Source organism: Thunnus thynnus, chromosome 16 (assembly GCF_963924715.1).
Source record: "Thunnus thynnus chromosome 16, fThuThy2.1, whole genome shotgun sequence".
Taxonomy (NCBI): domain Eukaryota; kingdom Metazoa; phylum Chordata; class Actinopteri; order Scombriformes; family Scombridae; genus Thunnus; species Thunnus thynnus.
In genome coordinates this window covers 13,557,285-13,569,745 of record NC_089532.1, presented here as the reverse complement: position 1 = coordinate 13,569,745, position 12,461 = coordinate 13,557,285, and the positions used below count along the sequence as shown (strand labels likewise).

General features: G+C 38.1%; 2 protein-coding genes across 3 annotated transcripts; both read right to left on the bottom strand.

Annotated features, from left to right (window-relative positions):
• On the bottom strand, positions 1–5,092 carry klhdc2 (kelch domain containing 2). Of its 2 annotated transcripts, none has more exons than XM_067614650.1 (14): positions 4,985–5,092; positions 4,007–4,318; positions 3,829–3,908; positions 3,609–3,726; positions 3,335–3,447; positions 2,827–2,911; positions 2,563–2,646; positions 2,355–2,435; positions 2,180–2,238; positions 1,939–2,048; positions 1,787–1,859; positions 1,604–1,691; positions 1,468–1,520; positions 1–1,345 (listed from the first exon to the last, which is right to left on the bottom strand). In XM_067614650.1, exons 2-14 carry the CDS (start codon positions 4,298–4,300, stop codon positions 1,222–1,224), a joined length of 1,362 nt encoding a protein of 453 aa, XP_067470751.1. In that variant the 5' UTR covers positions 4,301–4,318; positions 4,985–5,092; the 3' UTR covers positions 1–1,221. The 2 variants fall into 2 exon arrangements, with proteins under 2 accessions (XP_067470751.1, XP_067470752.1); XM_067614651.1 differs by having other exon boundaries at positions 4,007–4,315; positions 4,985–5,070.
• Positions 5,093–5,939: 847 nt separating this feature from the next.
• On the bottom strand, positions 5,940–11,054 carry pole2 (polymerase (DNA directed), epsilon 2). Its single transcript, XM_067614698.1, has 19 exons — positions 10,923–11,054; positions 10,226–10,326; positions 10,030–10,105; positions 9,615–9,692; positions 9,385–9,478; positions 9,191–9,265; positions 8,916–8,999; positions 8,685–8,741; positions 8,553–8,601; positions 8,320–8,392; positions 7,621–7,793; positions 7,448–7,537; positions 7,285–7,339; positions 7,134–7,193; positions 6,976–7,053; positions 6,681–6,789; positions 6,388–6,564; positions 6,219–6,286; positions 5,940–6,121 (listed from the first exon to the last, which is right to left on the bottom strand). The coding sequence occupies exons 1-19, from the start codon at positions 10,991–10,993 to the stop codon at positions 6,103–6,105; spliced, it is 1,587 nt and encodes a 528-aa protein (XP_067470799.1). The 5' UTR covers positions 10,994–11,054; the 3' UTR covers positions 5,940–6,102.
• Between the last annotated feature and the right edge of the window lie 1,407 nt (positions 11,055–12,461).

The following is a 12,461-nucleotide window of genomic DNA, read 5'->3' as shown; positions in this document are numbered from 1 at the left end:
TTTGTGGTATGTGTTTATTCTTTGAGTACAAAGTTAACAGTAGGCTTTGTATTCTACAATAAAAAACACCAATGGAACATTGTGCAAACCAGGCAAATACAAACAAAGCCCTACTGATATGAGGCATTTCAGTGCAACGTGGCTCAACATCAACATACTCGCAGTATTTTCAAGTTATTGATTAAATAAGATTCAAAGGCTACAGGAGCCAATTTAAAGGCTTCAAAGCCTCTTTCAAAACCTCAGATAATGAAACCACATGTTTTCTCACAATTATATAAATAACTATATATACAAATAAAAACTAAAAGGAACATTTCTGTGGCTTCAGAGTAGATAGTCGTACACAGCTTAAAGCACTAGTTTGAGGTCTGTGTGAACTTAAGCAAGCTACTCAAGATCGTGCCAAACATAATCTGTGCTGTATCAGCCTTACACCTCTGTAGGTAGTGTTTTAGATATTAGACGTTTATTTTAAGTTGGTTCAATTTCTGAGGAAGACTCATGAAAACCACTACAACCAACTGACTGGCGCATGTATTGTCCATTTTGAAGGACCAGAACTATTCCCTTGACCCTTGGGTATAACTGCAGGATGTACTATATTCTTGTGGAGGAAACAGAGTAGCTAAAACACAAAGCTTAAGTCCTGCCCCCCCCCCTCTCCAAACTTTATTCTTTTCCCTTAGCCCTAAATAATACAGTTCACATTCTCGGAGAGTTGCCTTTCAATAGTCTTCCTGAAAAGCTTTAGACATGTGAGAAGACTTTTGTGTTTATTGTTTAGTTAGTTATGCAGGTATCTACTACTGTGCTGGATAATACAATTTTAACACCTCATTTTAACTAAAATAAAATAATGTTTTTTCTTTTTTCCAAACACCCTTACATTTTATTACCCAGCACAGCAGTAGACATCCATCTACTGCTGAATGTGGACAGAAAGCTTTTCCAAGGAAGTGATGAGAGAACCCCTCCTGAAATTTTTTTTATAAAATATTATAACCAGCTTTAAGGGTTGCCTGCCAACCTTAGTGTACCAGTCAGGACCCATTTCAGACAGATCCACAGCTGTTCACTATTTTTTTTGTCCACACACAGTAAACTAATGCTCTAAAAAAAAAAGGACTAGCTGCTTTTAGAGTAACACTCTTCCATACATCCATACATACATATTCCTCCTGTAATCCTCTGGGCTAGATTGATGGGCTTCCTCTTTGCCTAGGAGCCCAGTATGTTGACACGTGCCATTCTCTGTTTGAGGCTCTGCAGAAGGTGTTTGGGCAAGCAGTCCCAATAACTAGCCAAACGCTCCCTGTGCTGTAGAACGGCCTCCATACAAAACCTGGAGGGTAGAGAAACACGCAGACGGACACACACACACACAAGGACAGAGAGGAAGAACATCTCAGATAGAGAATTTGTCTACATTGTAAATCACTGCCTTCTACTTCTGCACACACTCACCGAACTAGTGATTTGGGCTGAACGTTGAAAACCAGTAACTCATTGCTGTGAGCCTGCCAAAGTGGAAATAGGTGTAAAATTCAGTAGAATGTACACTTTTGATGTACTGTGTGTGATATGACGTTATGATGCTTACAGCTCTTTGATGGGCTAACAGGTTGTTGGCACATCCTCCGAAAATAAACACCTCCCCGTCAGGACCAGAGCATGCTGTGTGCCACAGTCTGAAATACACAAGTGAATACACTCATATAGATATATCTATATCCAGTAAGTACAGTACAAGCATATAGTGTTCACAGTAAGATAAGACATATACCTGGGGCTCTCTGTGTGACTGTGTCTAAACGTCTTCCATTCATTTTTACTCACACAGTAGATCCATGCATCACCTGTAAAACATGAGAAGATCTACATAAGAGAAGGCATCATTTGAAGGTGGTTAGGATTATTTGCGACTCCAGGACTCACTCAGTGTCTCTCTGTCTGTGGTGAAGCCTCCAAACAGGAAGATGTGGTCCGATGACACAGGAGTGAAGGAGTGCCAAGACCGGCCCACAGGACCCTGCTGGGGAACACTCCTACAGCGAGGGTCAGAGGGAACATTAGAGCAACCAAAGACAATCTCCACGTATGCTATGATGACTAAAATAAATCTGCAGATTTGTGCGAGGCATACATCACAACCCAGGAAAAAAGGAGCAACACTCACATTTCATGCCACTCCCATGTGTCCAGGTCTATATAGTACAGGTCATTTAGCCGGTAGTTCTGTGGAAAAAATGAGGTGTGTCTCGATTAGTGCACAACACAAGATGGGCACAAATGATTTTGAAGGTCAAAGACACTCTTAAAAAAAATAAATAAATAAAAAGTTTCTCCCTCACCTTATATCGTCCTCCAAACACATAGCCTCTGTTACCAACTGTGGCACATGCATGGGCTGCTCTGGGTGACGGGGTGTTCCCCTACATCAGGCCAAACAAAAAAATAAGAGAGAAAATGGACAATGTCAAATATTTTTGTCTTCTACCGATTATCCAAATATCCCAAAAGAGTCATAGATATTTATGAAAAGACGGCGCATGTGTTCACCGTGGTGATGGGTTGACTCCACGTAGATGTCTCCAGGTCCAGGATGTGGATGTGATTGTTCCAGCCTCGCCCAGGGTTGTCCCACTGAAGTAAAATAAACGCAGGGGATGTTTCACCATTTGAAGTCAAAAATCAATTATGATATTTTTTATGTTGATATGTTTCTGAAATTTTGCTTGAATCCAATGAAATTTAGAAATGGATTATGTGATGAAACACTTTAATTCAGTGTTTGTCATAAGAAGAGGATCTTTGTTCACAGACCATAAACGAAGACGATTCATCATATTCAAAAGTCCCTCGATGATGTCCCTGCGCAGCGTAGCCATATCCCCCAAAAAATATAAGTCTGTGGACACAATGTCAGACAAAAACTCACTTATCTCTTCAAGAAAACAATCTGTATTGTATAAACATGATAACATGACTGAAACTAAATTCTTAACATCTAAATGAACACGTTCAAGTCTGTCAGATATGTCACATTTAACGTCTTCCAACATTCAAAAAACCCACAGATTTTGTTTGTTTATGACACTTTGTGAAAAAAAGACATTTCTTGGTCACAGCAGACAATCCCAGTTAACTTGGTTTTAAGTGGAAGCTTGAAAGTTATTATTGCTTGTTAAAAAAAAGAGAACATACAGCTTTTTGAGTCAGGGCTTTGCATCTTTTCGAGTGGAAGCTATTATGTCATTCAGAGCAAGCAAATACCTGGTGTTTGAAAATTATTATTTCTACATTTCTTCACAAACTCATATTCATCTCTCACCTGTTCCTCCAAACCCAGCACCCTAGCTTGTCCTTGCAGGATGGAGGGAGTCCTTTAAGATCCCTCATTTCCTCCCAAACAAGGCTGGGGGCCCTCAGCGGCAGGCGGTAGATCTGTAAAACCACAGCCATAAGAAAACAGGAGCTTGGACAGGAAGTTGAGCAAAAACTGCAAGCTGACCTCCCTTGAGGTCTGCTGTGCACACGTGATGCAATCATTTCAAAAACAACAGAAGATGTGAGGAAATTTGCTTAACATCACACACAAGCCGCACCCTGTTTGTGTTTCCCCTGGCGTGATGACCTCCAAATAGGTAGAGGACTCCATCGACACACACCCCACAGCTGCCTGACATGGATGTGTGCAGATTACCTCCAGCTACATGCTTTGTCCTGTAAATATTAGGGGAATTCACACATTTTATGACAGACATTTAATATTGATGGCTATGGTAAATGCTTAACAATATGCAACTTAAATGCAAAGGATATTACCATAATCCTGACTCCATGTTGTATGTCCAGATCTCATTTCTTGGCAGGTACAAATCAAAAAATCCATGGTTTTGAGCATTCTTGTTAAGAAGAGAAATAAAGCCATTCAAATTAATATGCAATCAGTGGACAAACTTCATAAATGTATAGAAAAATATATATCTTATAAACTCCTTACCTTGTATCCACCCCACACATACATTATATTCCTGTCAACCACTGCTATATGACCACTGCGCTCAGCCGGGGTGTCCAACTCAAACGACTCAGATGCTTCAGTGTCCAGTGGTTGTTCATCTTCCACCTCCTCCTCCTCATCTTCTTCCTCCTCCTCCTCCTCCTCCTCATCCATATCGTCGTTTACCATCCAAGCAAAAGCTCTATCATCCCCATCTCTGTCTGAGTCATTGCCATCCTCTCCAGCTGGGAGATCTCCAATGTCTTCCTCCATTTCTGCCATTCTCTCTGCCATGTCAGTCTCTCCTGTCTGCTATAAGGACGTGTAGGTAGAGAAATCCTCTAGGTTAGTGCTGATGTGATTAAACGATTAAATGATTTGTTTTTTCCCCTCCGATAAGTGGTCGAAAAATAGGCTGCTACAACATAAATGACCCACTTTCAGAGGACAGTTGATGTCTGCAAACGACAGCGTTTTTTTTCCAGCTAGCTATCTACAGTATATTAGAGAATAGGACATCGACATGTTCTCTCTGTAAGGGAGTTGTCACTAAATTCATGCTTCTTTCCAGCGCATGTCTCAATTTTGCTGCTAATTCGGGGAACAGAAACTAGCTGCCAACGTTTACTGTTGACCTACTTCCCTAGCTTAAATATTCAGGTCATAAAATCAACGGTAGCTATTTAAATTTGAGAAAAGATTAACTGAAGCAATAACTTAAGTGATATATTTGATTAAAAAGCCCCAAACTACTTGGCTGGTCACCAAGCTAGTGCACACCAAACAGCTGTTCCGTCAGTTAAGTTAACGTCCTCAATGCTAGTAGCTACAGAGCGTTTGTAAACTTGGAAATGCAAACGATAGAGCTCTTATATGAAGTCACGTCATGAAAGTATATCCACCCTGTTAGTATCGACGCTAATCTATGTGTAAATGCAGCTTTTGGGTGAAAATAATTCGCGCCTGTCTTTGACTTACCTTGTCAGATATTTGTTTTCCCTGCAAATTTCAAAAAGCAATAAGCCATATGTGTGAGGTCATCACAGGATTTCTGGGGGCACGACCGGAAGTTGCCGACTTTTAAAATCCGCCATCTTGATAAGGTCAACAGAAAACAAAGCAGACCATCAACTAGGATTGTCAGTTCCCATATAACACAAGCATACACAATTTAGTGTATTTACAATTTAGAGGCATTGGCAGTTATTTTCAATACGTCTCAATAAACATTTTATATTTCACATCCCTCATTTAATCCTTTCACTTGTCACTTTCATATATTTCATCAAACTGGACTTTAGATTGTGCATTGCATTCAACCTCCACATTATTTAATTATTTATATTACATATAATTTTTGCTTGTCACCTTCATATTTCGTACACTTCATTTCTTTGTCCATATTTCCTCTGTACAGTCAATATTTCAAGTTTTATATCCCATTTCAAAACTATTATTCTATTCTCTAAATAGATTTAAAATTTTTCACTTAATTTTAGTACTAATTTGCTTTCTTTATTATCATTTATATTCGACTTTCAATTTATATCTGTGGGATCAAATGCCCAGACACATTCTTTGTATACTTGCATACTTGACTTATGAACATATTCTGATTTATATACAGAATATAGACACAGCAGCCTATCACATGCAGATATGAAGATGTACCATTCTGGTGGAGGACACAAAAGCCTGAACTGTAGCTGTTATGTAGAACGACAAAGACAAGCCAGCCAATGAAACTATGTGTATTTACCCTTTTAAATTGATGTTAGAGACATTATAAAATCCTAATTTGGCATGCTATGCTGAGCAATTTCTGAAATCTACAGCTCTACATGTTTGCTTCTCTTCTAGGAAGATTGCTTAATGAATTAGTCCATATTCAAACTAGGGCTGAATATCATGCATACACAAAGATGTCAGGATGTTCAGTACAAATAATAAAACCTTTATTATTCATGACAGAAATACATAAAGATACAAAGAAAATCAAATACTACAATCTGTCGATCACTAGTCCATTTTAAACATACAGTATCATATAAAGGCAATGTACAAAAACCCCCCAGCTCCACTTGTAACTATTCTCTTTAGAGTCCTTGAAGTTTGCTGTGAAGACATAAGAACACAGATTAGTATAAACATTAATGATTGCTCAAACTACAATTATCTGTAAAAGGAAAACATCAAGAGAAAAACATCCCACCTGTCCTCAACAGTTCTGTTGGATGGGTAGTACACCTTAAATGTAAAACCACTTCTTGGAAATGAGCCCTGTCATTATAAATGACAAAATATAATAGTAATAAATATCACATGAGTGCACATTGAGAATGTAATACGACTTTCAAAGATATGTATAAAATATTTCATACAGGGTTGACACACAGACAGTCTGTGTTGGTGATGCTGAAGGGGTCGTATTTGTCAGCAAAGATGATGACATCAGGGACTGGGTACACACGCAGCGAGTAGTCATATGCCCAGAATACAGGACTGACATACAGAGGCAGTGGAGTCAAGTGACCCTGGGACAGGATGGTCTTAACAAACTGAGAAGAAGAAAATGACAAGATCATTCTTTTACAAAAATGAAAGGATTAATTACACTCTCTCTGTGTAATGGTAGGTATTTTTTACAGGTTTGTTCAGAGAAGCTGGAACTCACATGGTTTGGTATGTCAAGATTGTTATTGGGCAACCGGACGCAGTTCCTGCACATCTTGTTGACCAGGTCTTCCCTGATAATGATGATCTCCTGGCTGCAGTACTGGATCCTGCAGGGAAAAACATGCCATCAGAGTAAAGGAAATACTGCTAAAATGTTGTGAATCTACTAACAAATTTCTTTAAGTCTTACAAATCAAACTTGTGTCTGTCATGTCTAAAATCACCTGCTGTATTTACACTGAAAATGTGAAAAAATAGTTGTACATTTAATAAAAGCCATATATCTGTTTTACCTGCATGGGTTAGTAGTGAACACAGAAAATGGCACCCTCTGTCTGAACTCCTCAGTGATGTGATCTGCCAAGGGAGGCCTGAGGGAGACATATTTATCTACATTTGTCCGAACCACTGAACCAGTGATGTTGAAAACCAGGTGTATCTGAATTTTTACCTTGGCAGGATTGTGCCTGGGCCAGGGTCTTCAGGACCAGGAACAAACACAAAGCGACTACTGCAGGTTTAAGAAGGCATTCAAGTCAAACACAATGTCCTGTCAACAAAAGCTTGAATAGTTAAGAACAGACCACAGTAGATCATCCCACCTGCTGTGAATGCTTGGGTATGCACATATGGCATCAGCAAGAGCCTTCAATGACTCTGAAAAGAGATAAATGAACAAGATTTTAAAATGCTGTAATTTATCTCTTTATTTCACCTCTTAAGGGACACAGAAGTGCAGTATTATGTTATCAATATGAGTCTCACCTTTGAGTGATTTGATCTGTGTTTTTCCATATGGGACAGAGGAAAAGTTTCCACAAAAAATGAAACAGGTGGGAGGCATTGAAGCATAGCCTGTAAAAAAAACCAAATTATTAAAAAAAATAAATCACATATTACTGGTCCTAATGTAAAGTGAAACTTGGCTAATATCAGACCTGAGAACATTAGGTTGAGCTTTTCCATCACTTCAACATTGTCCAGCCACACATCAGAGACAATTACAAACATGGCGTCCTCGTTCTCCTCCTCCAGCTGCTTCAGCTTGGCTGAAGCCTTCACCGAAGTGGTGGACGGACCGCCAAAGAAGTTCACATTGCCGTAGTAAGCCCTAGAAATATTGCAAGTATTACATAATGAGGACACAGGCAGACTGTCCAGGTAGCTTATGCAATAATGTCAGATTCAGCTTGAGATGCTGAAAAGTAAGCTAATGAATTCAGGCAGAATATAATAGTCACATTCATAAGAATCTGTGTCCTTTATAAATTGAACTATGTGTACTGTTAAAGGTAACTTGATGTCAAACTTAAAGCTGAAATACATATATTTTCTTAAGTAATATATATTGATATGTAATTGGAGACACTCTGCATACTCTGCTATTGAGCAATGTTGATCACATTTACCAGGTCTGGTTCCCAGTGACAAAGCTATCTGAACACTTAAGAATATGTGATATTTCCTTTATCATTATTTTGTTGCCATTTTCTCTGCATACCAACACCAACGTAAAACAACTTCACAGACGTGATACAATATGCTTCTTCACCTTTTCTTCAGATATGATTGTTACACTGACTGTTCTCAACTTCAGTTTAGAGTTTGTGTGTAGCCTTTTCCTCTAACCCACTGACCTTGTGGCTGATGAAGGCTCTGTTGGTGGGAATCCAAAACCATTGACGTGGAACACTGAGTCTTCGTACCAGCCTACAGGACAGAAAGCAAGAGTTTACAACATTAACAGAAAGGTCTGTGCTTCTGAATATGGATATCTAATAATGTATGAAAAAATCTATTTAATCTTTCAGATTTATCTTTCAAAATTTCTATTTAGCATGGTTATTATCATAGTTATACGCAATCTTACCCTCTGCCAGGACAAAGCAGGATTCTGTGTATAGGCCGTTATGAAACTGGTGAGAATCTAGTTAAGGTTTACCTCCAATGTAAAAGTGTAATTTTTTTGTTATCAGGCTCCAATGAACAGATGAAAGGATATTGCTTTGGACATGTCCAGCTGTACTGTTCCACTTGGGTCCTCCAGGTAGAATTTACCCTTAAAAATAAAATAAAAAAAGTAAAAGTTTTAGAAACTAGATGAAAAATATACATTGCACTGACAAACAGACATGGAGGCCACAAAGTCCTAATTTTCAGAGAAATTACTTCTTCTGTTGTCAACTTCTCCATCTCAATCTGATCTGAAATGAACAATGTCTGCACCACTCACCTCCTTCAGTTGTGTGATCATCCCGAGTACGATCACCTCTCCCAGTTTAGCTGTGCTACCAAGCAGTGCTTCAATTGTCTTCAGCTAGAACAGACAAATAACAATCAGTCTGTTAGTCAAATGCAAAACATTGAAAGGTGTTTCACTTTCAATCTCCAGCAATTAAGGCAGCTCGGCATAGATAAGTGAAGTATCTCAAGAGTAAAAACTGCAATAACATTTACAATTTTTAGTAAAGAAATACTTAAAATAGTGGGCAGTTGATGATTCAGTACCTGAAATTTGTTTTGACCCTCTTCAACAGCAGCTCCTATTGCAGGTGGGGTGAAGAGCTCATGCCGATGTGTACGCTACAAAGAAATATCTCTGTATAAGTACAACTAACAAACTGCAAATAATGGAAACAACAGCAAAAGAGTGAGTCAGTTCCCCAGTCTGGAAACTCAGTCATGAAACAGAGCTCACAGACCTGTTGTAAGATTGTGTAGCGCTCCCTGTAGAGTTCAGCTTTGTCTCTGGACAAACCACACAGACTCGGGGCTGGATGGCTCGTCATGCTGATGCTGAATGAAAAGGTCGAAATTAAAAACACTTTGCCTGAAACCAGCAGCGCAGCACAAAGTCTGGAGTCAATGTAAAGTGAAATCATTTTAGGTTCATTTTGACACAAAGGAGAGAGAAAGCTTCCCATTTACTTACGGTACAAATTTTTTACGCTCCACACTGTAAATGTATCTGGGAACATCAAAGGCTCCGATGATGTTGAAAACATTATCTCTGGAAAAAAGTAAACCAGCTCATATAAGTATTTTTTTCTACAGGACAATAAAATTGGTTATATAGTTATATCTAATTATGTGTTGAATAGCTATAAGTAATAAAATATAGTACATTATGTAATTGTTGCATTATTCAAATACAGCATAATTGCATTTTTCAAGCAAAAATGCAAGACATTTGCTGGTTCACTTTACAAAAGTGAAATGCGGGTAGTTTTGGTACCTTATTAGAAACACCTATCAATATATCTATTTTGTAGACTAATCAACTAATCAATTAATCAAAAAACAATACACTGATAATGAAAACAACTGTTAGTATCAACCCTACTTACATGGTTTCATCACAAGACTGAGTGCAGTCTTGCACGGCAATTTCCACCACAGACAGCTCTATCATACTAGACAACACTGTTGGATAAAATGCATATGGTCACAGACTGAAAACACACTGAAGACCTTAAGACAAAAACAGAGGCAGAGGAAAGCAGATTGTGAGCTACACACTGTGACTGACTGTACTGTACTTACATGGCTGCTTTTCCACCGCATCCAGTACCTTTTCAATAACATCCTCCAGTTCAGAGGGATCGACAGACTCCAGCACCTCCACAAGGTACCTGCTGGCTTCACTGAGGCACAAAACAAAATAAAGCATGAAAATCTGCACACAACAGTCTGTTAGTATTGTTTTTCCAGTGTCACCGCTGGTATAAAACACACTTTTGATGGAAACAGATATTTCTCATCTGGCTTACAATTTAGATTCTTTTGACTTATTGAAACTATGTTAACAGTTGGTGTGTTACAAAGTGTTATTTCCTTACTTGTGAGATTTTATATGTGAGTTATAGATGGAGAGGAAGCACTAAATTAGTTTAAGTGTCAACAGAAACACCTGAAGGGATTGAAGTAGTGTTAACAGTTGAAATGTAACGTTAAGCATTGAAAGGAGCTGGAGGTTAGCATTAACACTGCAATGAATTCAGGTCAAAAGTCAAAGTGCTTAAAACAGCTGGACTATCAGTTGAGATGTAATCGGTGAAAACAGTTGAGCTCTCATTTAAGAAAGGCGGTTGAAATGTCGTTCAAAGAGTTCGCGTCCTGCCTTTGAGATGACTTACTCATGTAAGTTACTGTATTAGCTTTCTGACTGCAAGGATCGCAGTAACGTTACAAAATCAGCAAAAAACATTTTAACAATTAAACTATTAAGAAAAATACATACGGTCGCAGTATAAGTCCCCGCATCTTGAAGCCAGCGGTCACTTTTGTCTTTATTTTGCGAACAATATCCATGTTTGTTGTTGTCCAACTCAAGCTTTGGCGCTAAATATCAACTTCCGCATTTCGTCACTTCCGCTTTGCGCTCCTCCTTCTTTTGGCTGAAAATAATAATTTTTCCTTTTTTCCCTAGATATTATTGATCTATTTCTACTATAGAGCTCCCCTTCCGAATTTATTTTTTTATAGATACTCCCCTAATATTAAATGATGATATAATTTAACTTAATTTCCTCGTTTCCTTCTTGTTATGTGTTATTGAGTTTATGATTGTTTTCAGTTCAACACAATTATAAAGATGTTTAGGAAATACAACATTATTTTTACATTTCCATTAGTATTATTTTAACTTAGTGTGTATATGTATTGGTTACCAAGAGAGAAAGAACCCCAGAAAGAAAATACAAATAACTTTATAGCAGCAATTATTGTATAGGTTACATTAGAGGTACTGTAAATATGACAATATTTCTTCCCAAAAAGCATAATGAGAAATGACAAACTTTTTCGTCTCACAGAATTTGTGTGGATTACATCACCAAGAATGTGAGGAACTATGAGATGCTCAGAAATCAGCTTTCTCTCCGTCCTCCTGAACTACTGACAAACAACAGCATCAATATTTGGATAAAAGCATAAAATATGAATGTACTGCACTCCCTGAGTGACTACTACAGAGTAGGGCAACATTTTAACTATATATATATTGTAACTGTATACAACTATAATGTAAAAAATGTTTTATGGTCTTATATTTTTTGTGTTTTATGTACATATTTATTTTTACATATTTTATTTTTTACTGTCTGCCCCCTGAAATGCACAACAAACTGCTGCAGTGATGAATAAATGGCACATAAAAATCATGCAAAACAAACACACACAGTTACCACCAGAAACTTGGTAAACACATGGTAATAACACTACAATATATTGTTTATATTAGGACATGTGAAATGAAAAACAGCTGCAATTCTTCTGTTACATTTCTGGCTGACATGCAGGCTATGTCATACAGTGACACAAAGTGCAATTTGCGTGTTCAAGTACTCTATGTGTGCATGTACAAAAGGGTTGTGTTCCTCCACCAGTGGCAGCAGGCACATGGCACATGCACATGCAGTCTATTCCCTGAAATGTTCGGGAACATTTCCTGCATGGTGTATATGTTTACATGTGGTTGTATCTTGTCATCGGCTGGGACACACTGAGCCTTTGTTGTCACACAGTCCTTTAATAGAACAGTGAAGAAATGCAGTCCAGAAGTGAATCTTTAAATAAAGAATCCCAACTCATAGCTATCTTTGCAAGATTGCCATTTAAATAAAACTATAGCCCTAAAGGCACAAAACAGCTAGTGGAAAATGTTTGTTGTTGTCTGTTTTCTGAATACCATGGCCACATTGTTCATTACACAATGTATTTTGCTGCTAAACTTTGCACAACTTTGCTGTGCTTCAATAAGGAGGGACATAACTGACCA